The 27538-nt window shown below is 39.3% G+C and overlaps 1 protein-coding gene across 1 annotated transcript in view; it reads left to right on the forward strand.

Annotated features, from left to right (window-relative positions):
- Window positions 1-27538, forward strand: part of slc25a21 (solute carrier family 25 member 21) — a 191154-nt gene that overhangs the window by 142998 nt on the left and 20618 nt on the right. Inside the window, exons 3-4 of the mRNA XM_088355070.1 lie at window positions 18142-18225; window positions 23345-23411. Of these exons, the coding sequence (XP_088211196.1) occupies window positions 18142-18225; window positions 23345-23411 (151 nt within the window). The remainder of the gene's footprint in view (window positions 1-18141; window positions 18226-23344; window positions 23412-27538) is intronic.

Genomic DNA, 27538 nt, shown 5'->3' on the forward strand with positions numbered 1-27538 from the left:
GTTTTTTGAGATGATGAGAAAAAGCTGCTCCTGGCGTATGGTAACCACGGCAACCTGACCCCCGTTTGGTCACAGCACGCTTTAAAGTGCGTACTTGAAAGTGATGTTTCACGAGGGCTTTGACGGATGACGTCCTGCCTTTATGAGGATGAGAGGAGGGCACCGGGCCCCAGGCTGCCCCGAGAACCCCACCCCCACCTAGTTAGGCCCCCGACTGCTTGGTGAACCTCTAGTCACTCCTGGAGGAATCCTTGACACCACCTCAGCCCAGCAGGTCACAAAGCGGCGGCCGCAGCCTGATAGCTATTCTTTCCTTGTAAAGTAACTCGCAGGTCAATGGTCATCGAGCTTTCACCCCTTCTCCCAAACGGCAATTCAACACTATCAGGGAGGGGTGGAATCGCGACACACCAGAGTGTGTCGTATGCTGGGCAAGATTTTTGCTAGAAAGACATCTCGGATCTCAAATTTCTCTGAATCTGAGGGCCAAGTCAAGTCAAGTCATGTACATTCTCAGCGCACAAGAAAATCTAGCCAGCTCACAAAAATGAAGGCTCAAAATTGCTATTTAAGAAGCGAAAAAAGTCGAAGTTACAGTGCATTAAGGTAAAAATACATGGGTTTCCCTGACACTGTGTTCTAAATGCGGTATTTTGAAGTCAATGTCGAAGTAGAACGAAGTTGAGTAAAGTCAGTAGAGTTTTTCGAGAATTGGCTTCTTTGGCTCGACTCACTAAAAGGAACCGGCTCTTCGGGTTGTTTTTGCTTCTTTAGTCCCAACATGACCAAATATTATGTAAAATATGCACAAAATGACTTAAAGGAAGGAGGGAATAGAACAAAAAAGAAAAAAATACCAAAATGAAAAAGTGGTGAAAAGCTGAGGAAAAAAAAGGAAACAAAAGGGAGAGGAAAAAAAGAAGGAAAATTTTAGGGAAAAAAGCCAGAAAAAAAAGAAAGGAACAAAGGGAAAAAAGTATATAGAGAACAAAAAGAAAAAAGTAACAGCTTGGAAAAAATAAACACAATGAGATTTTTTTTTAAGGGAATTTTTAAGAAAAGTAGAAAAAACACGGAAAAAGAAGAAAAAGTTTGTGTTGTATTCAAATAATTTCCAATTATATCAAGTGAATCTTGTTGCTAACATTGTCCTTCCAATAAAAAATGTGATTGAGTACAGTTCTGTATCTTGCAACCGACTAAATAAGCCCCCAAAAATGTTAGTATTATGCGACAAAATATATCAGGAAAAAAAAAGAAATGGATATCTTGTGAAAGAATTGTAAAAACAAACAACGTTTGTAGGCCGTACAACCTTTGCAATAATACATGAGTCAATTCATTCAAAAGAGAAAAATAATTTTGCATTGCCGGAAACTCAAAATGTAACTTGATGTCAAGTTTTGGACATGCTTGATAATGATTTAGTCGCCACACTTGGGATTACGGTTGCTCACTGTTGTTTCAAGCGTTGCCCACCGACTTTGTGTGAACGCTCAGACCCCTGGAAAATTAGAGGGAACATTCTTTGTGGCACCCTTAATCACAAAGGGCTGCACAGACCACAGATTATTGCAAACCACAGACTATTATGACACCATCCCCTGATCTGGAACCAACATGAGGGCAAGGAAAAACTCAAAAACCTCAACATGAGGAAAATGAAGAAACCTTGAGAAGGGACCACACATGAGGTCATCGCCCTTACAGAAGACATACCTAAAAAGACTTGTGGCTGTGATCGAAGTATTTAACTCAACGGGGGACAGAGCCACTGTACTATTAGTTCTGTTGTTGACACATTCAGTATCTTTGACTGCTAAAACCGTCTTTTTAAATAAATGATATTCTCAGATGATATTCCAGCGACCTATTAAGTCTGATGGCTTTCCCAGCAGCATCGAGCCCAGACCACAGAACTGCAAGATGTATTATGCGTTTATAAAAGGGGGCGAAAACACGAGCTCTGAAGTTGTCTTTTTAATGTTTTGACAGATGTTGCAGTCGCATTTAAGCTTTCCTTCAGCAGATGTGCTCGTCGCCGTTCGCTACCGCGCCACCTATAATCATTATCAGTCAAGTTCGCATTCCGCGCGGCTAATTACAGACTGCTGCACTTTGATTCGGGTCGAGCCAGACTGTGATGCAACGGGTCTGTTTGGGGCTTCTCGGGAGATGCTCACCTCTCATTAGAGGGATCTGAGGGGGGTCGTGGTGTAAATCGCAGTGTTGAAGATCGTACTACGTAGTCTTCTCTTTTTGGAAGCTAATACTGAAATATAAATAGCTTTTTGGATAAATATACACGAAAAAGAAAAATGATATTTTATTTTTGGTGTGACATGGCTGGTCGAGTGGAGTAGCAGGTGGATGCAGAAGGGGGACAGCAAATTGAAATTAAAACAGATTTTAAACTCTACTTGCGAGGATTTTCTTGCACTGATTTACTTTGATCACCCCTTTTTAAATGGTAGTCCTGATTGTCAATTGATTTTGCACATGCAACTCAGCAAGGGTAGCAGTTCGTTTACACTCTTCATGTTCATTAATAATCGCAAGTTTCTTTTCCATGGTTATCATCTTTTTACGTCTCCCTTTAGCATCAATGCAAGCCATGGACCCAAAACAAATACAGTACAAAAAATACAGTATTGTATTGTGGCCTTTAAAAAGCATCCAAGATTCTCAACTTAATGAAAGGAGAGAAAGGCAGTGTGGGAGGTAGTTCAGCCAAGACATATTGGCAATTTAATGATGTTGTGGCGCAAACCAATAGGAGAACAGCATTTTATATGATGTCCACCAATAGCAAACATCTGATATGTAAGTCATCATAGGCACAAACACTATATACGTTTTTAGACACCGGTAATATGTTGTTTTTGATGTCGTAGAATGGAGGATAATGCCCTAAAGAGGGACCGTAATGTAGGGAAACACTGTTTCGCTATTCACACGGCAACCCCCCACCTTATTCTAAAAAGCTCAGAATCCCGGTACCCCAGAAAAAAATCTTGAAATAACAAAATAGCATATAATATGTGGTACTTATGTGTAGAATAGAATAGAATAGAAAATACCTTTATTGTCATTCTTACAACATGGGTTGAATATATTGTGACAACAAAATTGGACGTGGCACTCCAGTCCCACATTTGTAGCCTAGATGGTAAGGCGCCCGCTTTGAGACTGGGAGGTCGGTGGTTCGCGCCCCGGCCGAGTCATTCCTAAGACTTAAAAAGTGGTCGGCGGCGCCCTCTGTTGGCTGCGGCTGCATCGGCTCGCTACAACGGGTCAGGTGCAATCGACATTTCGTTCTGTGTACATTGTTACACAGAATGACAATACAAGGAAATTATTATTATTATTATTATTATTATTTTACAGTGAGGATAAAGACAACAAATAAGATGTTTGTACTGTCCTTGTTGCATAGGCTTTGTTTTTCTCCGGAGGGGGTGTATGAGGGGGTGAGGGACAGACAGAGATGGCCGGGTCCAACTAGATCTTACTGTACACACGGTCCAGTGTAATATACAATATGTGAGTAGCTGGTTGAGCGGTGTAGCTACTGTACTACACTGTACTAGTAACCACTTGATATACAATCCTTGGTTGATATCTACAGTATTTGTGGTCTTCGAGTTAGCACCACGAGATTAGGCGGACACGTGGCTTCCACTCTACAACCGTCACCGTATTATTTTAACCTCCTCTTTGGTTCTGGTTTTCCACCATTTTCACCCAGCCGTGAAATTGAATCTACTTCCTGTTCTGAGAAAGTGAGTCAGTTCCCCGCTCGCCTTCCCTGTTTTCGGTGTGTATCACGCTGCTATTTAAAGTTATTGCTAAGACATTAGCACCGTCGTTGGAGTTAACAGCGTTTGGCCCAGCTCTCAAAGGCCCTATTTTAAACACCTAGGAAATATTTTTTTCCCTGATGCAAGCCGTTACTGGAATTGTGAGTCAAAACGCTGGTTTTTCCGCGTAGCCGCTCCAGACGAGCAGCTGAGGGGCTTTTAAAGACGATACATCAGGTGGTTGAGAAGGTTTAAGAGTCATTGTTGGCCTCACGTTGAGGTAGGGGTGTCACAGAAGATACATCTGGACTAGTAGACCTCCTCAAGTATGATTATTTAACAAGGGTTTGATATTAAAAGTAAATAGATTTTCATGTACCGTATTTTACGCACTATAAGGCGCACCGGGTTATAGGGCGCACCCCCAAAAAATACTTTTTGGTCCTATATTTTCCATACATAAGGCGCACCGAATTATAAGGCGCTACAATGGGAACGTCGACAAAACAGTCAGATAGTTCAAACTTATTACGCCCTTAACATTCCGAAAGCTTGCAAAGACGCAAATACGTGTCGTAGACACGTGCGGATGCGGTGTCCGTACGATGTCACCAAACAAACATTTCTTAGTTTTATTTTTTGCTGGCAACTGTGTGGACAGCAAAGTAAGAATTTTATTGTGCAGGGAAACGGGGTTCTTTACTGTGCATATGACAATAAACACTTTGAATTGAATTTAGTTTAAAAATAGACTCATCACAGAAACATCAAGATCGTTCTAAAACAAGATACCGGGAAAATATAAAGCCGCATAGCTCACCTAAGTTCTCTTGCAGCCATCACGTTCAATAATGATACGTAACCATGGTCTTCTTAGAACCGTGAGTGTAGTAAATCCAGGAGAGTAAAATATTTACAAATACAGAATAGTAAAAAATGTTTTCTCTATGCCGTAGTGCAACCCAACGTGTGATTCACATTCATCTTTTTCGGCCAATTGCAGGCTTTGTTTCGCCCCTTTTGCCTATGCCAGCCTGTAAATGATAAAAAGGATCCACCCTCCTTGCCTCCGAATAACTTTAGCCAATAGTGACTGATTCAAATGATGATTGACACATTGGTTAGGAAATGAAACGCCGGTATATAAATCCCAGCATACACCGCGGACTACTTCTCCTTCGGGGGAAAATCGAGTCGGCGGCTGCTTGCCTTAGTTGCAAGACTTTGCGACTTAATATTGATCCATATATAAGGCGCACTGTATTATAAGGAGCATGGTCAGCTTTTGAAAAAAATAAAGGCTTTTAGGTGCGCCTTATAGTGCGGAAAATACGGTAATCTACTTATAACATTCATTGCATGTGTATGACATCGCTGTTTTCCATCTGCCATCAGTATGTACCTTTATTTACTCCTCTCCATTCACGCAATGTTTGCGTTGCGTCGTCTGCTACAAGCCACGTGAACTCCTCTTTCCGCGATGCTTTTAATGTACGTTTACGTTTTGTAGCGTCATAAATTTTGTTAGCTTCTTTTGAATATTTCTTCTGGGGCTGAGGTTTTGGCTTGATTTCTAACCACTTATCCATTTTTCCTGTGTTCTCTGTGCGTCAACTTTGCAAAAAGATATGCAAAGGCGCGACCTTATAACACTCGGGAATGTCCTGAAGCATGAAGTTATTCGATGCAGGCTTCCGATTGGCTGCCGAGTATGCAAATTGACAAACGAAGCGAAATTTATTTTGAAATCGAAATAAAGCGAATGTTTGATTTGAAAAAAAAAAATCTTTCGTTTTTTTTTTTTTTTTTTTTTTCTTTCTTGAAAAAGTTGTCGACCACCCGGGCGGAGACGTTTTGCAAGTTGTACGCCCCACGTAAAAGATGCACGCCTCGGGGTAGACGTTATTTCAGACACTAATATATATATATATATATATATATATATATATATAATCTCATCTCATCTCATTAGCTGCACCGCTTATCCTCAGTAGGGTCGCGGGGGTGCTGGAGCCCATCCCAGCAATCATCGGGCAGTGGGCAGGGGACACCTTAAACTGTTTGCCAGCCAATCGCAGGGCACAGAGGGACAGACAACTCGCTCGCTCATTCACACCTAGGGACAATTTGGACCGGCCAATCCACCTGAAATGCATGTCTTTGGAATGTGGGAGGAAACCGGAGTGCCCGGAGGAAACCCACGCAAGCACGGGGAGAACATACAAACTCCGCACAGGAAGTCCGGTAGTTGGATTTGAACCCACGCAGGAGGTTCCCAGGACCTTGGAACTGTGCCGCACACGCACTAACCACTGCGCCGCCGTGCTGCCCTATATATATATATATATATATATATATATATATGAATAAATAGAAATCAGAGTTGTGCTAAATTGAAAGGAATCCTTCCTCTTCCAAAAAGTTTATGAATTGTTTACACCACGCGTCTCCAAAACTGAATGGAATAGCCTTTTGGAGAAGGATTTACAACCCCAAACAATTTTTATTTAAAAAAAAAAAGTATTCAGGAATGAAAAAAGGAGAAATTCACCTTTTGAAAGTCAAAAAGGGTGATTTGTATAGATCCAAGGGGAGAATGTCTTGAGTTGGGTATTTCCCAGAGTGAATCTGAGGTTTGAGGTGTTGGTTTGGACCAGAATGTGTGGTTACCGCGGGCAGGAGTACTGTATTTATTTGTGTGTAATGCACATTAGATTTCATTATCACGCTTTTTATTCATGGTACTAGAGACAAATGTTAAAAAAACAGAAAGTCGTCCTTAAAACTATGAATAACCGCATAAAAAGCACAACGAGGGACTCTACTCGGTGTGTCTTAAGGTGAATTGCATAAAAACATGGTGAAATGTATTGTTAATAAATGATTTGAATCATGTCTGCATGTTTTCAACAATGGTTGACACTTTCAATTCTTAGTTTCAGTTGAGAAAAAGTCAAACACGATTTTCCACCGATTTTTCATCTAAAACCATAAATACCGTATTTCCTCCACACCCTTCTCACCTTTTTAAACCCCGAGCCATTTCCATGCCTGTCTTTGTCCTTTTTGGGTTCCATTTGTTTGTTACTTTATGCTTGTTTGGCATTCAGATTTTTCCTCAAAATATCTGTAGCCCCCCCAAATTTATTAAATTGTCTCTAGTGTCAATAATATCAACGTTGTGTATGCAACAAGATGATACATGAAACTCCAGAGGAAAACATGTAATTTAGACTTCAAAGAGAAATAAACCTATTATTAATCGCAAAATGTATTTTTTTTTCTGTTTTCATGTCAGAATTGAAAGCCACCTAATAATACACTCCAAATGTCAACAGATAGGCTAATGAAACTCAATTTGAATGTTTTCCAATTCTGGGAATCCCTAATCCATTGGTATCGCTGGTCAAGATCGAGGTATTAATCCAATTCCTACCGTGACCTTGATGTGAAGCTCTTTGTTGAATCAGACCCTTGTTGGATTCTTGGTCTGGCGTAGCTCGCCACAAATATAATGTCTGGGGCGGCAGTGGCTCAGGAGGTAGAGCGCTCGTCTTGGGATCAAGAGATCCCGGTTACATGTCGAAGTGTCCTTGGGTAAGACACTGAACCCTTAATACCCCCAATAAGCAGGTTAGGGCCTTACATGGCTGCACGGCCGCTATTGGGAAATGTGAAGCACACTGTAAAGCGCTTTGGGAAGTCTTGACTTGAAAAGCACTATATAAATGTCTGACTGTCTCAGTTTTCAAAATGAAGCCATTGTAAAGTTCTGGTCAGCTTGGACCTTTATTTATATGTTTTCCTCAAGTCTATGTGTCTGGCACCACTATCCAATCACAGAGCAGTATGTTCTCTTGATCAAGACTGCCGTCAGCAGTTGGTCCAATTCTCATCCTTATAGCGGCGTCGACGGTCTTCGGCTTTTAACATGATTGAGAGTCTGAAGTATAGCAGAGGATGGTTCAAATCTTTCATCTCCGACAAGTCTTCCTAACTTCGGCGGAACGGCCCAATGGGCGTTTTTACTATCTTTTATGATACCGGTCATTAAAAGTAACTGTCTGGCTGTTTAGAAAAAAATGGACTTGGCTGTTGTAGTGTGATGGAAGATCGTTTATATTGTGTTAGAAATGTACCTAGTCAATTAGACCCTCACATAGTGTGGTACAGATATTTTTAGTCTGTGTTCATTTTTTTCTTTTGGGGTAACTGCAAATTAAGTCTCTGTCAGCAGTTTTTCATTCATTCAACACCAAAGTACCTCCTAGAATAGCGTTTCAGGTACCATAAACATTACCAAAACGTATGTGTTAATGAAATATGCGCTCCAATCTGCACAGTCGTAAATTATGTTTTCGCACGCAAGATCTAGCCATTAAGGTATCGTAGCTTGTCTACTCGTAAGTATTTTCTCAGTTTCTTCAAACAACCCATTACTTTTTCTTGGTCTTTTTTTTCACAAAAATGACCCAGTTTTGCAGGATGATAATTATCTTGTACTAAAAAATATATAGATTGAACAAGAAGTGATTGTTTAATAAAATGCTTTAGTTTAGGACAGGTTGTACTAAAAATATATTTGAGGCGGCAGGAATGGGAGGCTGTTCTTGTTCGGAAGGCTGTCGACATTTTAAGGATAGTACATGTTGTTGGGCAATCAAAACCAAACTAATCCATTTTTGAAGAGACATAAATAATGAATTCATAAATGAATAGAAGTCAATTCTAAAGAACACACATTTTTTGAAAGTTGATTACAACAAAATCCACCTTGTCTTTGTGTTATTTAATAGAAGCTAGTCCATTTTGCTGTGTACTTAAAATTAATACCAAAAAACATAAAAAACACGTTGCACCAACTTTGTGGAGTTGTTTCAGAAAAACAACACTGTCCTTTGGGTCAAATAAACCCTATTTTGGGTCAAAACAGATGAATGTGGTTGACTGTTTTTAGAATACAGGTCTAGAGCAGGGCTTGGGAACCATTTTGACCCAGAGAGCCATAAAAAACATTTTTTGTTTCATTTAATTTTTATTTTTGGGAAGGTTGAAGAAAGTCACATCCAAACAAACTGGCCTGTAGAGGAATGGGCGCCTTCAGACTGTATTAGCCCAAAACACTTCACAGGAAGCAGTGCCCTCACAACTCAGGTGGTTAAGGGATTCCTGCACCGTGGAGATCATATATTTTAAGACAAAATTCAACAAAACCCGCTCTCCAGACAAAAGCTAATTCTTAAGCACTTTGTTTTCACTGTGTGACGTTTTATGATTCGATAAAATCTATGAAATATTAATAAAGCCAGAGCCTGTGGCCCATATCAATATAAATTCACCACTGAAAATGTGTCTCCCAAGCGCAGTTACTTAAGACTGTTGAGGCTCATTTCGACTATCATTCGTATCCCAAATAATGGTTTCCAACCAAGGTGCAAGCAGTGTTCTTTTGTAAAAATGTCACAGAATACTGCAAATGAGGATAGCAATGTCTTTACCTTCAGTGCAGACGGTGCTGGGCAAGAGGGAGAGGAGTGCCTGTGCTGTGTGTATCGGTTTGCCCATTACTACCACTCACCCAATCAAATTGCTCTGCTGCAGTTTTAAGGTGTTTATAGTTTCTTCTGTGGGTTTTCATCATAAAATTTCTCATTGGTGAACAGACATTGTTTAGTCTGCTTTCATTTATAGGATTCCTTAGAGGCGCACAGCAAAACGGGGTCTGTTGATGTGACACCTTGACTGTAAACTGCGGTTGGGACTGTTACCTATATATATATATACTGGACCAAACCATTTCAAAACACAGCGTTGTCCGGCTTTGCACGTGCCAAAGACGGCTTCACGTCTCACAATAAAGTATTAAAATGCGCAGGTTCCGTTTTATCTCAGCAAGATATACTCATTTTAAAGAGCTATATATGGCTCGTGAGTCATAGGTTCCCGACACCTGATCTGGAGGAATACCATGTGCCGAGGTGGAAAGGAATTGGTGTTCTTCGGATATTGTAAAAATTGGTCAAGATGTCAACATTTTGTTTACCATGCTCAGAGGCAACAAAGATCTTGTCTTACCTGATGCATTATAGAGATCCTGTTAAGATCTGGCACTCTATCTCCATCCTATAAGGCATCAAAATATGGTTAGAGGCTATAGAGCGCCCACCTGAGGCTAGTCAGTGTCCACACCTGCTCCTCATTTTTTCTAGTCCGTATATTGTCTACCTTAGGGTGTCGGGTCACTGCCATTGTTCTTGTGTTTGTCATGATTTTAGTTGTTATGGCACGGCTTGTTTGTTTTTTACTTTGTACCTTGGTTTTGTTATTCTCCCGATCTTTTTATAGAAGCGCGCCTGCCTCTGTTCCCTTCCCTTGCATATTGGGTCCACCTGAGAATTGTTACAGATCCGTCATACTCCTGGTTTTGATGACCTCTCTCATGAACCCCAAGAATTGATCATCATTCCAGATATTACCCTATAGAGGTATTAAATAAACTTAAACTGGCTCTTACCTTTTAAAACATGAACTATCAATCTGCTGACCAACTGAATAGCCTGTCCAGATACCCCCAACCTCCTAAGGTTAGTTTTATCACCTGTAATTAAGACATTATCTTTAAGGACAACCCATTACCACCTAATCTTGGAAATGAACATGACCTTGCGCAGACCTGAAACTTTTTTTGGGGCATTTTGCGGTTGCCTTGACTCATCCTGGGTTTTTTTTTTCAGTAGTCATGTCCCCTATTCCAGTTCTTGGCACCAACCTGCCCTCGCCTTCACCCTTACCCGGGCAGCTCCGGGCCTGTAAAAGACAAACAAGAGAAGTAGGATGCGGGTGAGGAAAGGCGGAGGCGTTGCTCTTGATGAACTCTTATATATCATCACCTCGGCATGTACTTTATCTCCGCGGGCTTCGCAAGCCGATGATTGAAGGAGTCGCTCGGAGCTTCCAAAGTAGCCCCCAGGGCGCGAGTGGAGGTTTTCTGGGGTCTTCTTTCTGCTGAGTTTTACGGTCGGCACGGCTGACTCAGGAGCCAAATGAATCTGCCAGAAGCAGTGAGGCTGTTTAGTGTTTCTACCTAGTCCACATTTTCCTTGTTTTTATTGGGCAGATCCAAATCCGAAGGAACTGCTGTTTGTACGCACCCACAACTTTCTTATACCCGGGGTTAGGAAAACCAGGCTAATGTAAATTTGGTATTATGCTAATTTGACCACAAGCAAATTACATGGCTAAATGACTGACAATTTTGACTAGGATAAGATTTTAAATTTAGAATAGAATAGAATAGAATATACGTTTATTGTGATTGTTACAACATGGGATATATTGTGACAACGAAATTGGACGTGGCACTCCAGTTACACATTTTACAGTGAGTATATAAGGAAAACAAAGAGATAAAGGAACAAAGAAGATATTTGTACTGTCCTTGTTGTATAGGGTTTGTTTTCCTCCGAAGCATGGGTGTATGAGGGGGGTGAGGGACAGACAGAGATGGGCGGATCCAACTAGATGTTTGATCTTACTGTACACACGGTCCAGTGTTTTTTTACCTAATTGTTCAGTCCACGTATTGAATGGATTTGGGAAGTACAGTCCATAAACATGCCCGATTATAGTCCACGAGTTAGAATGTAAAGTTGGTGTGTACATTAACATGTAAATTTTAAATGACTTAATTAAGTGACTTCTCCAGTTGTAATATTTGAAATTATTTTGAATCATCACATCAGTGTTTCGATTAAGCTAATCATTTGGTGGTAATTAATGCACCTAGGTATTAGCCATATATTTGAATGTACTTATTAGATTCTTGCTTTATTCACGTGTCGCTTAGATATAACCATTCGAGTCATTATATCGTCTCTACATTGTTCTAAGTGGTGTTCTGATTTCAAGTCAAGTCAAGTCAAGTCAAATTTATTTATATAGCCCTTAATCACAAAAATGTCTCAAAGGACTGCACAGGATTACAGTTACAAAATTACTCAATTACCTGATCTTAAACCAGCATATATATATATAATTTTACTGTCGGCAGGGAGGCCTTGAGCCTTATCAAACCACCTGCTGGACAAAGGGCTGGTGTGAAGCTCGTGCCCTAGGAATTTTCTATTAAGTTCCCTTTGGTATATACTGTAATTAATTGTTGGCAATTTTGAAAGCGCATTTGTAAGACTATCAAAGCTCTTCTCTACTCACAAGCCCAAAAATGTCCGACTTGTCTTATTTGTTTTATTGTAATAAAAACCTCAAACTGCTCACGCCAGCGCTTGTTTTCGTGACCCAGATTAAGGTTGTTGACTTGTAGTACACATACGATTGATACACACAAACTATGGCATGATCGATAAAAAGCCTCCTGTATGTTGGATGATTTCTCCGGGACATTTCTGTTTTGTTTCCTGCTCCCACTGTGAAAATGCTATGGATGTAAACATATTCTAGATAATGGATCCAACTGTTGTATCCATCCATATATAGTGTAAGTAAGATTCTGGCTAGCTGTTTTGCTAATAACCATGTAGTTCACTTTTGGACCATGGAAGAAACAACCAAGGTTTTTCATTGAATTTCGAAAGTTAAATGCGGTAATGTATGTTTGCGTAATGACGTTGTAATCGGTGTTTAATCTGAATACTCCCAAACGTCACGCATAGGGGCTTAGTCATTCGTCTTTAGAAATAAAAACTATTCATAAGGATTACTACACAAATCAAAAATGCAGTTCCTTATCCAATTATTGCCTGCATGGAAACCTAGTTATTAATGGTGTGCAGTTATTTTCTGGTAAAAAGTTGAATTTTGTATTTCATACTATTTATCAGGTGGCTTATTGGTCAAGGAGTATGATTCTAGCTTTGGGTGTAGGAGGTTCAGGATTCAATTCCCAGACAGGCTCTACTCGCAGTAACCCTTGTGGTGTACTACCTATGTGACACTGTGTTATGGATCAGTTCTTTAACTTGGGTTTGTTGTCCCATATGTTTCATACCTAGATGTATCACAGTACTGGGTACTATATAAATGTGGATGGATATTATCTGTTAGGGGGAGGGACACATTTTACAAATGGAAGATATCTCACCACTATACAACATCAGAAGAGAACACTTATATACCGTAAATTCCGGACTATAATCCGCTACTTTTTTCCCAAATGTTCAGCCCTGTGGCCTATTCAGTGAAGCGGCCAATTTATGTAATTTTTCTAACGGCCACCAGCGGCGCTAGAGTATAAAAGGTACGATTAAGACCAGTAGAATATGAGCGCCAAGAAAGACTGCAACCTCTGTCTGTAAAGATAAGGTACGTTCCGATAATGAGGTAGACGCCCTTGATGGTGATAGTTATGAGGAGGAAGTTGAGGCCGATCTCCCGTGAACTTCACAATTACGGGATGTTGTTTTTCAACAGGCACGTCTGATTCATTGCGAGCGTGATCCTACTAGCGTGTTGGTACCTTTCAAAGGCACGGTTTGGAATGAAAGTTATATTATTATTATTAAAGCTTTGAAAACTCTCTCGGTGTACCGTCTTTCTCCGTAAATATGTGTAACCATGTATAATATGTATTTGCAACTGTATATTTTTGTAATGTATTTATTTTCGAGATTTATTCTGTTATGTGTTCTACGGACGAATCAAAAAGAAGGGGCGGAGCACACGCGGACTGGTGGGAATTGGGTAAAGCTGAGTTACCGGTAGATCTGTCTGTTGTCGCAACAGACAATAGTGGATATATATTTTTCCCACCCTTAACTTTGGAAATATACATTTTGTTTCCTTGGATTACTTTCAACGGGATCCGGACTTTACAAGTCTGCATCATACGTTAATTACGGGTATCATTTTCCATTTATGATGCCAACTCTGACTCTAGAAGTGTATACTATATATGCAGTTACAATCGTAGAGCTTACAGCCCGGTCTGGGTTAAACTTGTGGTTATGTCTCAAGTTTTAATGCAGGCGCACGCGGCTTATACATGGGTGCGGCTTATGTAAGAATAAAAGCAGCAGATCATCCTAAAAATGGTGGGTGCGGCTTATAATCAGGTGCGCTCTTTAGTCCGGAATTTACGGTAGTCCAAAATCCACATCTTAAGTTCAAGTGAGATTTAAATATTTCTAAAGTTTTCTGGATTCTTGGTTTTAAAATCAGCAGCTTTAAAGTCTTATTCAGAACTAAAGTGATTGGGAAAGTCTAAATACTTTTGTCACTTCAACCTTAAGACCTTATTAGCACTTGTCCCGCAATCGCCATTTCCATCCTTTAACCTTTTAACACCGAGCGTTTCAAGTCCAGGCTTCCACACTTGCCGGCTGTGAAAAGCGACATGAGTTGCTTCCTTGCCAGGGGGCTTAAGCACCCCACCCCACCCCTCCTCAAAGCCCCCCCTTTTGCCCCGGCCCCTATTATCTTTCTCGGCCAGCGCCTCGCTGTTTGCTCCCTGGCTTTTTATGGAAGGGTAGCGGAGGGCCACGAGGAAATGAGGCGACCCCGGGGTCACCCGTGGAGTCGGAGGACTGTAACTCGGACCTCGAGCTCACGAAGGCTTTCTGAGCTGGGCCGAATAGATGCTGCGATTGACCCCTAGCTTCATGTGTCTTTGATTAAGCCCCATTTGAATTTCTTTACAAGAATTCTGTAGTCCTAAATCTTTCAGTTCTTTGCCCACAGGTCCATCCTACCTCTCATTTCGATGGTCCCTATCGCATACCCCTAGTAGTTTTCTATACAGTGTAAAATCAAAAATATACAGGGGGGTTTCAAAAAACTTGATCAATTAAGTAATAATAATGACTTTTTATAACAAGTATATGTATATCCCTGTTTTAACTCTCGATAAAATATTTTGTATGTAAAAAGAAAAACAACATTTTAATGTGTTGGAGACTATGACCAAAGATGTGCTTCAGCTTGTTTGGAAGGAGCTGGATGACGGACGTGACTTGTGCCATTTCTCAAGCAAGATTTTCTTCCTTATTTTTAAGAATACTTCCGATTGTCAATTAGTTTTGCGCTGCCACGCAATTAAGCATAGGTAGGGTATTCATGTTCCTTTTTTTGTATTTATTTTTTATAATCACAGGCTTCAACTCCATTGTTATCATGTTTTTGCTTCTTCTGTTAGCACCACTGCAAACTTTGGGACCCATAGCAATTAAATACGGTATAAAAAAAACAGTATTGTATCTAGAAATAGATGAGAAGAAAAAAATGGAAAAAGGAAAAAGCTACAGAAAAAGAAGAAAAATGCAGTTAAGTAAAAGAAAACAAGAAAAAAGTGTAAAACACTAAAGCAAGAGAAAAAGAAGAAAAATGAAAAAAAAGAGGAAAAAAACAAATTATTTATTTTTTTCCTAGCAAGACTGCCAACAATCCTGTCAGCTAGGTAAGCCTCATGTAATGTAAAGTAATTACACATTTTCAAGCAAAGACTATTTAAAAAAATGCCCATTTATATGATTGTTCATACATTTTTGATGATTATTCAAATTATATTGTCGTTACTTTAATAAACAAATGTTTAAGTTACCCACTAAATATCACACACTGTCTCTTTAAACCACATGCCCAATTGTCAGTACCAGGAGCCCATCCCAAAATGGATGTCTGTTTTTGTTTTTTTGTTTTTACAAGTGTTTAACACCCAACATCCATTGCAGCCTTAGGGGATCACCTCATGTGCTGAGGTTTTTGAGTTTTTCCTTGCCCTCATGTAGGTTTTAGATCAGGGGATGGTGTCATAATAGTCTGTACAGCCCTTTGAGACTCCTTGTGATTAAGGGCTATACAAATATACATGACTTGACTTTATTTGACTATCACCGACTTGTAAAGTCATTACAAAGCACAGGAGAACTAAGTTAAGAAAGAGAAAGGTATTGTGGGAGGTAATCCAGCAAACAGCATAACTGTATTTTTGTGATGATGTGACGTAAACCAAAAGCAGACCAGTGTATTATCAATCAACAGGGTTGGGTAGGGTTACTTTAACTTGATTACTTTCAATTACTTTTGGATGACTCCAATACCAAATATGCTAATAAAAGACAAAATAAACTAAATACAATTATGACTCACAACACGTGGTAAGCTTTCTCTCCTGGCTTTGATCTCTTTGATCTCCGGCAAAACTAACATAAAATGCGACAGAAACAAAATGAAAATAAATCCAAACAGCTTGCCAACATCATTTTTGCCGTTCCATGTATTCCGTTACTCCCCAAGCCTGCACAAAATTTAGTAATTTTATTCATATTTAGTTTCTTTTGTCTTTTATTAGCATATTTGGTGTTGGAGTAATCCAAAAGTAATTGAAAGTAATCCAGTTAAAGTAACCCTACCCAACCCTGTCAATCAATAGCACACAGGTATCCTAGAGACAACTCTATATATGCACAAATGCTGCAAAGTTTTCGTTTATAACTTTATTTATATTAAACTAGAAGTCAATATTGAAATCTAATTTACACATAGCACTCTATTGTGATGTATACTGACGGCTCAATTTATGTGTAATAAACATTAAACTCCACGGTGAAAAATATCAAAGTGACCTTTGCATCCTTTGATTCTTCTGCACACACCTTAGAAGAAACCCCCTCGATCTAAGTGATCCGAAATCCCCCCTTCAGCCCCCCTTTAGTGGAACCTGGGGGCACTTTATGGGCCCATCAGGCACCCGCGTGGACGACTTACTGCTCACCCCATTGACCTTGCAGTTGAAGACATACGACGCCAGATTGTTTTCTTGTCACGTTTGTTTTCTGGCCTTAAAAAGAATCAATGCCCATGTAAATATTGTTTACTTAAGCTTTTGATTAACGCGCTCATTAATGAGCCGGAAAGTTTTTGTTTTTCGGTTTTACGGTCCGAGTTTCTGGGGTCAAAGCGGCGCAGCTACATTTAACGACGTCTTATCGCCTCAATACGGCCAAGCCTTCATCTCTTAACAGGCACCTTTAATTCATTCTGTGGCCCCCGGCTGGTTCCTCGCGTAAAAAGATTTAAACGCCGCTTTTCTGGCCTTTATTGGCTTGCCTGCGAAAGTGTGCTTTTGCTGCACGATAACCCCCCCCCAAAAAAGAGGGGCTGCCGTCCTTTTAGGCTGCTGCGTCACCTGAAACATTTACACGTGGTTTGAAGAAATGTTATTGCGGCCTTACTAGCGTGTTAGCGGCCTGAAGGCTTTGTGGGAAATGGGCTCGGTCACTGGCTAATTGGATTGCTTGGGTTAAATAAATGTTTAAGTTTTTACCCCCCCCCCCCCACGCTTGCAAATCCTGGAGGGAGGGGTTGGCTGGTATGACCGAACAGTGATTTAACCTTTTTTGAGTTGCTGCTATAATGAAAGAGAAATTCTAGAAGATTGAGATGTATGAAGATGCTTGAATTTTATTGTTGTGTTTTCAAGAATTAAATCTGCTTGTAAATGCTTAAAATTGTTGCCATGTTTCTCTGCCTAAAAATGACGCTGACAATGCTCTCTCGTGACTTCGCTTTTTCCTTCATGACTTACTGCAGCTGGCATTAGTTTGTCTTCATGACTTACTGAAGCTGGCATTAGTTTGTACAGCAATGTCCTATGAAGCCTCATCGCTAACTACAAGACGCCACCAAGAGGACGGATGCATGTTACACCTAAAAGGGGCTCTATGAAATATGTGTTAATGCAGGTATTACGTATACATTTTGGTCTTAAGTTGTAATCATAGAACTTAGAAAAATTGCATAATTGCAGATGTATTTGTGGCTCTGCAAAATACATGATTCAAACCAGATTTTGTTTTTGAACTGGGACTGGAGAAATTGAAAAATTGGTTTTGAAAGTCCTTTAAAAGCTTAAAATTGGACTTGAAAATGGGGAAGGAACCCTGATTCTAACTTAATGCAGGATATTTCTTCTCAGAAGCTGTCATACCTCTTCAGCTTGTTTAGTCAAGTCCAGTCAAGTTTATTTGTGACGCCCTTAATCACAAGGAGTCTCAAAGGGCTGCACAGAACACAGACTATTGCAAACTACAGGCTATGATGACACCATCCCCTGATCTAAAACCTACACGAGGGCAAGGAAAAACTCAAAACCTGAGCATGAGGAAAATGAAGAAACCTTGAGAATGAGGTCATCCCCCTTCCAGGATGACCAGGCTGCAATATTTTGTGTACTTTTTTTACCTGTGTTTTATCATTTTTGATATTCAGTTTTTTTTTTCGATAAATTCTCATGGTTTTCAATGGTTCATGTTTTTAATTTATTTGACAGTTTTAGTATGAAACTAGTAATCGATTTTCATAATTTACAGTCCAAATCGTGTCTCTGCAGGTTCCAGATCCAAAGGGGCACCAGTGACCCCACAAGTTACAAGAGCCTTGGCGATTGCTTCCGGACCATTTTCCGCAATGAAGGGTAAGTCGAATTTAATTAACAGAAATCTAAATGTTGAATTTTATTGGACCTAAAAACAAACTTATAATAATAATCGCGACAAATTTGTCACTTCTTTTCCTCAATCTTCAATTGAGGTTTAAAAACCATGATATCAAGTTTGCCTCTTTTCTATCCCTGGCCTCAATATTATTTTTTTAATTGTATTTTAATGAATTTGATTTCCGTTTAGTAAAATTGTTCTTATTTTCCAAATGTATTGTATAGCACTCTAAATTTTCAGGCATGCTTTTTTTATTTATATTTTAGCTTTGTAAACATTTTTGGTGAATTATATTTTGGGATGTTAAATTTAGGAAGATAGATTTTTTGGGATTCAAATTCAAAAATAATGTGCATCCTTTTTACTTGATTTGATTTGATGTATTTAAAATGTAAAACAATTTTTATTGTATTTGTTCACAACTTTCCTCCATTTTAAATCATTTACATTTGTTTTGTACATTTTTTTACCTTTATATTCTTGTAAAAGTTTTTATAATTTAAAAAGATGGTGTATACTATATATATATATATATATATATATAACATTTTTATTTTATTTTTCAATTTTTTTAAACCAAAAATACATGAATTATTACCTAAACGTGCATTTTTCAAAATACTTGGATGTCCGTAAATTTGCATTTAGCTGACAATTGTCCGCCATACTCCTACTAAGGGTGCCCATCAACCTCAAAAAGGTTGGGCAATGTGTCATATTGCCACATCTGAGGCTTCAAGCTCAGATCTAAGAAACTGAAACCAATTTCTAAGAATGAACAAGATGTGAGACACAATGGTGTCGTGGAACCAATTTATTTTAACATTTTATATTACATTTACAAGGAAAAAAACTAGAAAAAAAAAAAAAGAAGGTGTTGCAAAAATATTAGCCCCTGTCTTCTAAGCTCAGCCAACTTATTCCAGGGGGTCAGTGATGACTTCTGAATGAAAGGCGGAGGCTGAATCCTCCTGCTTTGAATGAAGCTTTTCATAAATCAGCCCTTTGTGGAAGAGTAGCAAAAAGAAGTGATGTGGAACAAGGTGCTCTGTTCAGATGAGACCAAAATTAAACTGTTTGTGTTGAATGCAAAGCATTAAGGTTTTTTTTCCCAACCCTTGCCAAAACTTTGTAAAGTATCCGGCTAACTAAAAGCATCCAACGCCACCCTTCTTCCTCTTTTTTTCCCCTCCTTTTTCTTCTCCTGCCATTGCGGTGACAGCTCGCTGAGACAGTGCAGACGTCGGAGAAGGTGTCGGCCACTGCTTGTGTTTACGGCGAGACGACAGTTTTACAGCAGATATAAAAAGCGCATCAGGTGGCCAGAGGCCACGCGCTGACAGCTCAGAAATGCCGACTTGAAAGTGTTGGAACGCGTCCTGACACAGTGAAGATCCACTTAAGTGATCTTTTTTGTCATTTGCCCATTGGGGGACAAAACAATTAGCAGGGATTTGGACTAAAATTGGCTTCCATGCAAAGAAAGGATGAAACTATCAAAGCTTTTTGTGTGTTTTTTTTTAATCTGTTTCAAAAATGACATTAAAGTGCTTTATAAAAATGAGCTGATAAGGGAAAATAAAAACTGGACAATGGACTGACATGATTGGAGAGTTGACAGAACGATCATGACGGTGATTAGCAGCTTTAAAACGAGTGATAATTATTTGATGACACGCAAGCTCTGGGATTGGTGGAATTTCACGAGATCAGTTGGCATAGAATCTGGACTCTTTGAAAATATAGCTTTGAGTAAAATTCCTGTTACATTTTGTTTTTTAATTAGATTAAAATGGGCAGCACGGCGGCGCAGTGGTTAGCGCTTGTGCGGCACATGTCATGGGAACCTGTCGTGGGTTCAAATCCAGCTCCAGACTTCCTGTGCGGAGTTTGTATGTTCTCCCCGTGCTTGCGTGGGTTTCCTCCGGGCACTCCGGTTTCCTCCCACGTTCCAAAAACATGCATTTCAGGTGAATTGGCCGGTCCAAATTGTCCCTAGGTGTGAATGAGCGAATGAGTTGTCTGTCCCTGTGTGCCCTGCGACTGTCTGGCAACCAGTTCAGGGTGTCCCCTGCCCACTGCCCGAAGATGGCTGGGATGGGCTCCAGCCCCCCCCCCCGCGACCCTAATGAGGATAAGCGTTACGGCTAATGAGATGAGATGAGACTTTGGCAATTATTTTGAATTTCCATCAATCGTTCCTACTTTTTCTTCAAAAATACTGTTATCACTTTTTAGGAAGAGTTTTCAGACTCAGACTGAAAATACGCCAAAAACATTCTTTTTTTTTTTTGTTGTTTTTTGTTTTTTATAAAGCATGTCGTATAAAACATACTTTTATTCTGAGATGTTAAAAAAGTTTCATTTTATTCACAAGATTTTGCTGGGGATGGGGAGCTTTAAGATCAGTCGCATAGCTCAGCATAAGTACAGGTCATCGTGATTGTACGGGCTTCTGAATTTTAGTCAGTACAGTAGAGACCCTCCCCTACTTGAGAACCAGGTTCCGAACGATTGTTTGTAAGTTGAATATGTTCGTAAATTGTTTCAGTGCTATATTTTTTTATGTAAAATATGTTTAATGTTTATGTAAGTATGTTTAAGGTTAATTTAAGTATGTTTAGGGCTTGTATAACTAACCTGTATTTTTTGTACTAAAAATTTCATAAAATAATATGCTTTGTAACAGTAAATAAAGTTAAGTTTAACTTACTTTTGGAAGGTGAGCTTCAACAGTTAGGCGACTTCCTCTTACGTGGTAAAAAGTGGCTGAAAAAGGCCTTCCAACCATTTTCTCAACCGCATCAAGCTTTCTTATTACATTTTCATTTAAGTGAAACGGCTTGTCTCTTCCTTTTAATGGATCCACAAGATATTAAACAATAAAAATGTCAATAAAAAAGTTCTTAGCGTGCTGGGGATACAGTAAAGTATGTTTGCACAGAAATGCACACGAACTGGAAAGAGGAAGCCGGATTTCTTCTTCGGGGTGGATGCTAGGTGACCTCTCACAGCGCCACCAAGCGCAGGTAGCGGCGGAAAAAAGCACTACAGTAATGTCCTCTACTCGGAAAAAGGTGCACACAATGCAAAGTCTAACTTACAGCAATGTCTGGACATTTTCCGATATCCCGAAAAAAATCTATCTATCGTATCCGTTTTTCGTAATTCAAATGTTCGGAAGTAGGGGAGCGTCTCTACATTGAGTTTTGTTTTGAGAATGTTTTTTCACACTCCTTTGTTAATGTTAATGCCAATTTAGATGCTTCGCTAGTTAATTGACAGCTGTGGACAGACTCCACAAACAAGTGTCTTAACCCCGGAACAATGTGTTACTTCTCTTTACTAGACATTTCCCCGCTGATCATTTTTTTTATTTAATAAGTCGCATAATATTGTAAGTCACAGTGTTTAAAATGTAGAAAAAAGTAGCGGCTTGTATCCCATATTTCACGTTAATTGAGTCCAGGTTAGATCAGAGGTAGCTAAAAGGTGATAATATTTGCAGATGAAGCACTCCGGCTTGTTTACACGAGAACAACGCTCATACTCGGAACACAACGACGGACGGCGCCCCGTTTGTTATTACTGCTAGCGACACGGGCTGTTACTATTAAGGAAAGCTTTATTCAAAGCAGGAGGATTCAGCCTCCGCCTTTTGCGTAAGGAAAACCAAAAAGTGTTTTACATTGCAATGCAAACCAGCAGTCAAATGGCGGCAGCCATGTTTGTCCTGTAACAAATTTTTGCTCACCTGGCGGTGTGACCACACCCGGGAAATGGGCGACCGCCGTTTGCATGGCTGTGCGTCAGTGTTAATTTTACAACATCTTTTCTATTATTATGATCTTTAAAGCCTCAGTTGTATCATATAGGTAACCTTCGTGGGGTAATAATACTTCATTGGTTTCTATAAAACACAATTTATTCAAATAACAAGTAAAAACACATGTATTATCTCATAATTATGATTTGTTTTTAGATTCATAGGATTAGAAAATTGTTATTTAACACAACTTGAGACACTCTTTAAAAAGGATGACCTGTTTGGATGCCATCTTGCTACTACGGAAGCCCGGGCGACATCTTTGCAGAGATAGCCTGTCCCGGTGGGGTTTTTATCACTTAACGGCTTCTTACCTTTCACAGCCGAGTCCCATGATTCTTCTGTCATACTTGACTTTCTTTCCAGTGTTTCCTTCTCTAGCCAATCAAGCAATTTTATCATGTACAAATCCAGCAACTCGTTACATTTATTGATGACAAGCATAAATGACCCTGTTGCCAATCCGATAGATTAGATTTGGCTGCTTGGAGTGGTGGGTGGTCAGAAGCTGCAGTACCCAATTTGAAGAAAGAAATCCAAAGAGAAATAGAAGGGGAGAAAAGACAAGGGGATAAGAGAGAAGGGAGGGAGGGAGGGAGGGGGAGAGAGAGAGAGAGAGAGAGAGAGAGAGAGAGAGAGAGAGAGAGAGAGAGAGAGAGAGAGAGAGAGAGAGAGAGAGAGAGAGAGAGAGAGAGAGAGAGAGAGAGAGAGAGAGAGAGAGAGAGAGAGAGAGAGAGAGGGTAAAAAGACAGAGAGCAAGAGTCAAAGAAAAAGAGACACACAGTGAGCTAAAGAGAGTGAGAGAGAGAGAAAGAGGGAGAAAAGAGAGAACGTAAAAAACAAGAGATAAAAAGAGAAATGGTGAGAGAGGGGGAAAGAGAGAAAAATAAAGAAATCCAGAGAGAGAGAGAGACTTTGTGAGAGGCACCTGGCTTTGGCAGCTAGTTTTTCTCTTTAGCTTCTCTAAGCGTTGTCTCGCGGGTCGGATTCAATCCCTTAGCGGCCCTCATCCGACCCGCAGGCCGCCTGTCCGACACCACTGATGTAGATTATTCACAGTGCAAATCAAATGGTTGTTTCCTAGTGACTAGAAACTTTGTTTATTCAACTGCTACTCAACAGCATCGGTTTTTCGGTTTATTTTCATCATACTTGATTCTTAGCATCCCAAGATACCCAAGAATCGAAATATGCCATCTCCTACGCGACTATTTTCACCGAATTGGCATGGGCTGCTTTGGTTCACATAACGTCATTTTCTGTCCCCGCAGAATTTTTGGCTTCTACAAAGGAATTTTGCCTCCCATCCTGGCCGAGACACCGAAGAGGGCTGTCAAGGTGAGAGCAGTTTATTGAGCGCTAACCGCTATGCTAACTGCACACATCAGCTACCCGGATCGCCCTGCCGCTGTTTGTTCTGTCGGGCCCCGGCAAATATTGACTTACAAGCAGTTAGCAGCCCCATCTTCTGACAACATCGCTAACGCCGCTAAATAAAGCAAATTATAGTCTTATTTATGTCAAGGGATGAATAAAAGATGTTAGTTAACAATATATAGCTTGCTCGCTTAGTATTGCCTAAGCTCTCGCTAACTATTTAGCTAGATGTCCCTTCTAGCTTGTTATTTAGTTTAAAAGCTAACTAGCTATTTCCTTCCTTGTTAAGTTCCTTGTTATTTTAAACAAAATACCGCAACAGACAAAGCAATTGTGAAGTTGCTAGCATGTGTTGACACGCCATTAAAATTGAAGCAATACAGATAACTTGCTAGCTGTCTAGCTAGCTATCTTTTCTAGTTTATTTATTTTGGAAGCTAAATATCTAGCTATTTGCCTTCATTGTTAATTTGCTCATTATTGTTTTAAAAATACCACAACAGACAAAGCTAGGTTGCTAGCATGTGTTGACACGTTGCCATCAAAATGAAAATCAATATGGATAACTGTTGGTAGTGCTATGTAGGTAGCGAACTGCTATCTTTTCTTGCTTCTATCTTGCAACTATTTAGCTAGTAGTTTCCTTGATAATTTTGAATTAGTTTACACGAGTGCAAATCAAATATGAGCTTGCTAGCATGTGTCATCTCATTTTCATTCAAATCAAAATCATGTGAGCTAACTGTTGCTTATACACTTGCCAGCTATCTAGCTAACACACGTTCTAGCCATGTAACTTTTATATTTGCTAGCTCGCTGTTTGCTTTGCAAGCTAACTAGCTAGCAACTTATTTTCCTTGCTAATTTACTTATATATTTAGCATGTGTTGTCACATCGCCATTACAATAAGATTTAAGGAAGCTAACTGTTGCTCATGCTCTCCCAAGCTTTCTAGCGAGTTAACTATTATCCTTGCACTCTAACAAGATAGCTACCCGGTTTTCTTGCTAATTTGCAGATTATTTTAACTAAATTACGTTTCTCTCAAATGGGAAGAGCTAAATTTATGGATGAACAATCCGTGATCTTGCAAGAACTTTTTTCAGTGCCAATTGTTCCCGGTGACATGATCACAGGCGCACGAAACGTCATCCCTCTCTGACCCGACAATGGGACTTAGTCGTCTTTTCTTATTTTGTTGAAGCGTTAACTGTCTGTTTATACACACATACATATATAATATACATATATTCGTGACTATCACCATACGGTTTTATTATGCATACTCACCATATGGGGCCACCAACACACACTCATTTGCCGGAATTAGTGTGGGCTTCCTCGATGTGTGAAAAAATTCTTATCAGAGCCACTCCTGCCATTTGACGGTTATTTATCATACTGAAATCATTCCCAGAGGCTTGACACTTACTGACTTAGCTGCACCAAAACCTTTTATAATACAGTGGTACCTCTACTTTGAAATTTGATTATTTCTGGGAGTAGCTTTGTTACCTAAAACATTTGTAAGTAGAAACACCATTTGAATGTAATTGTGCTAATCTGTTTCAAGCCCCGCAGAACCATCTTTAATAAAGTATAAAAGAGCCTCAGAATATGAAACAAATACATATAAAAAGTACATTAACACACAATAAACGTAAAAAAAACAGAATTAGGAAATAATAAAAATATTAATTTACCTTTTAAGTGGCCTCTTTGTTTACTGCTCCTCAAAAGTGTTTTCTTTTTGAAAAACTGATTCAATGGTGTCTGCTTTTCTGAGACTTCATGACATTTTTCCAAAATGTATTTAATTTGGGCTGCATCCTCCTTCTTGTCTTATCTGAACTCCTCTTGCGTGATGTTGTGTGTTATCATACCTTTCTATTATCCCTTGCTTTGTTTTGATGGCGAGAAAAAGTCTCTTACTCTTCTTTTCTTCTTGTCCACTTTTCTAAAAGTCTTCTTAGGGGTCCATTGTGAATAATAGCTCTTCATCGCAGAACCATACTATTTACATAGCAGGAAGAGGACACGAAGAGCATGCCAGGATTCACGCATACGCACCGATTTGCCATGTAGAACTCTTGGAGTGGCTAATGCCAGCGCGTACTGTACTGTATTTTTTACTTTGTATCCTGAAATGCCTTTGTAACTAGAGGCAATAGTTTCCCAGGGTACTTTGTAACCTGAAACTTTTGTATGAAGAGTAGTTTGTTTCTAAATAAAACAAAACAAACATATATTTTTACGTGTTGGAACTCGAGATCAATGTCTCTGAAAACGGATTCATACGTTATGGCATTGAAGGAGTTAAACACGATACTGCAACAAACAAAACAAAAGTGAGGTGGCTTGCATGTCTCGTCACGTTGCCATTAAAATAAAAACACCAACTCTTACGGTACTTTCCGTCCGTCAGACGTTTTTGCGTGTGTTTCGACGCGCTGATGGATGGCCTTCCTTCATTTTTGAAATACATAGTACTCATTGAACCATCCACTTGTCATGTTTGAGTTTGAGAATTATTTTACTTGCACCCCCCAAGATGCAAGTGCGCTACATGTTGTCGTCACATTGCCGTCAAAATAAAAATTAGGAATGCAAAATGTTAAGCTACATGTTACGTATGTACTTGATAGCTATCTAGCTCGTTATCTGTGCTCATTGCTAGCTTGTTAGCGAATTCACCCATTGTTTTGTTTTTAAAAAATGCAACAAGCAAAACAACTGTAAGGTACTAGGATGTGTTGTCACTTGGCCACCTAAGTAAAAGCTAAGCGAGCTAACTCTTGCTAACTATATTTTATCTATATTTAATTTTGTGTAAATTATAACTATAACCTTATCCTCCTTGTTTTATAACCTTATTTTCTCTGTTCCTTCATCTTCTTGAATTTTTTACCTCACTGTGAATGTGTGAAACTGGAGTGTCATGCCCAATTTCGTTGTCACAATATGTTAACCCATTTTGTAACAATGACAATATAAGTATATTCTATTCTATTCAATTCTATTCTATTGCTTTCTAGCTCGCTTTCTACTTTACAATTTAACTATCTGGCTTGTAGTTTCCTTGCTAACTTACCAATCATCTTACACAAATACTGCTACAAACAAAATAAACGTGAGGTTGCTAGCCTGTGTCCTAACGTTTTCATTAAAGTAAAGGTTAAGCGTGCTAACTTTTGCTATTTACCATGCTTTCTAGCTTGCTTTCTATTTTGCAAGTTAACTATCTGGCAATTAGTTTCTTTGATAATTTACCAATCATTTTACACAAATACCGCTACAAACAAAATAAACCTGTGGTTGCTAGCATGTGTCCTAACGTTGCCGTTAAGTAAAGGTTAAGCGAGCTAATCTTTGCTTACTATCCTTGCTTTCTTTTTTGCAAGTTAACTATCTGGCTACTAGTTTCCTTGCTAACTTGTGAAGCATTTTACACAAATACTGCTACAAACAAAATGAACGCTAGCATGTGTCCTAACGTTGTCATTAAAGTAAAAGTTAAGCAAGCTAACCTTTGCTCACTATCATGCTTTCTACTTAACAAATTAACTATCCGGCCACTAGTTTCTTTGCTAATTTACCAATCATTGTACACAAATACTGCTGCAAGCAAAATAAACATGAGGTCGCTAGCATGTGTTCCTAAAGTTGTCATTAAAGTAAATATTAATCGAGGTAACCCTTGCTAAATCATGATTTCTAGCTTGCTTTCGACTTTGCACGTTATTTATCTGGGTTCTAGTTTCTTTTTTTATTTAACAATCCATTTACACAAATACTGCTGCAAACAAAATTGTATTTGCTAATTAATTAATTGTTATAAAAAGATATACGTTTACAAAAAAAAATGAGGTTGCGAGGATGTGTCGTTACGTTGCCATAAATTGAAAATTTAGGAAGTTGAACTGTTGGTTATGCACTTGCTAGCTAGCTAGCTATTATCCTTGCCATCCGTCTTTCAAATTAACTAGCAACTCATCTCCCTTGCTAAGATTCTCGCTTATTTCAAACAAAATACTGCAACAAAAAATGTGAGGTTGCTGGCAGATGCAATCCTGTTGGCATTGAAATA

The sequence above is a fragment of the Urocampus carinirostris genome, chromosome 15, assembly GCF_059441175.1.
Source record: "Urocampus carinirostris isolate Australia breed hairy pipefish chromosome 15, RoL_Ucar_1.0, whole genome shotgun sequence".
Lineage (NCBI taxonomy): Eukaryota > Metazoa > Chordata > Actinopteri > Syngnathiformes > Syngnathidae > Urocampus > Urocampus carinirostris.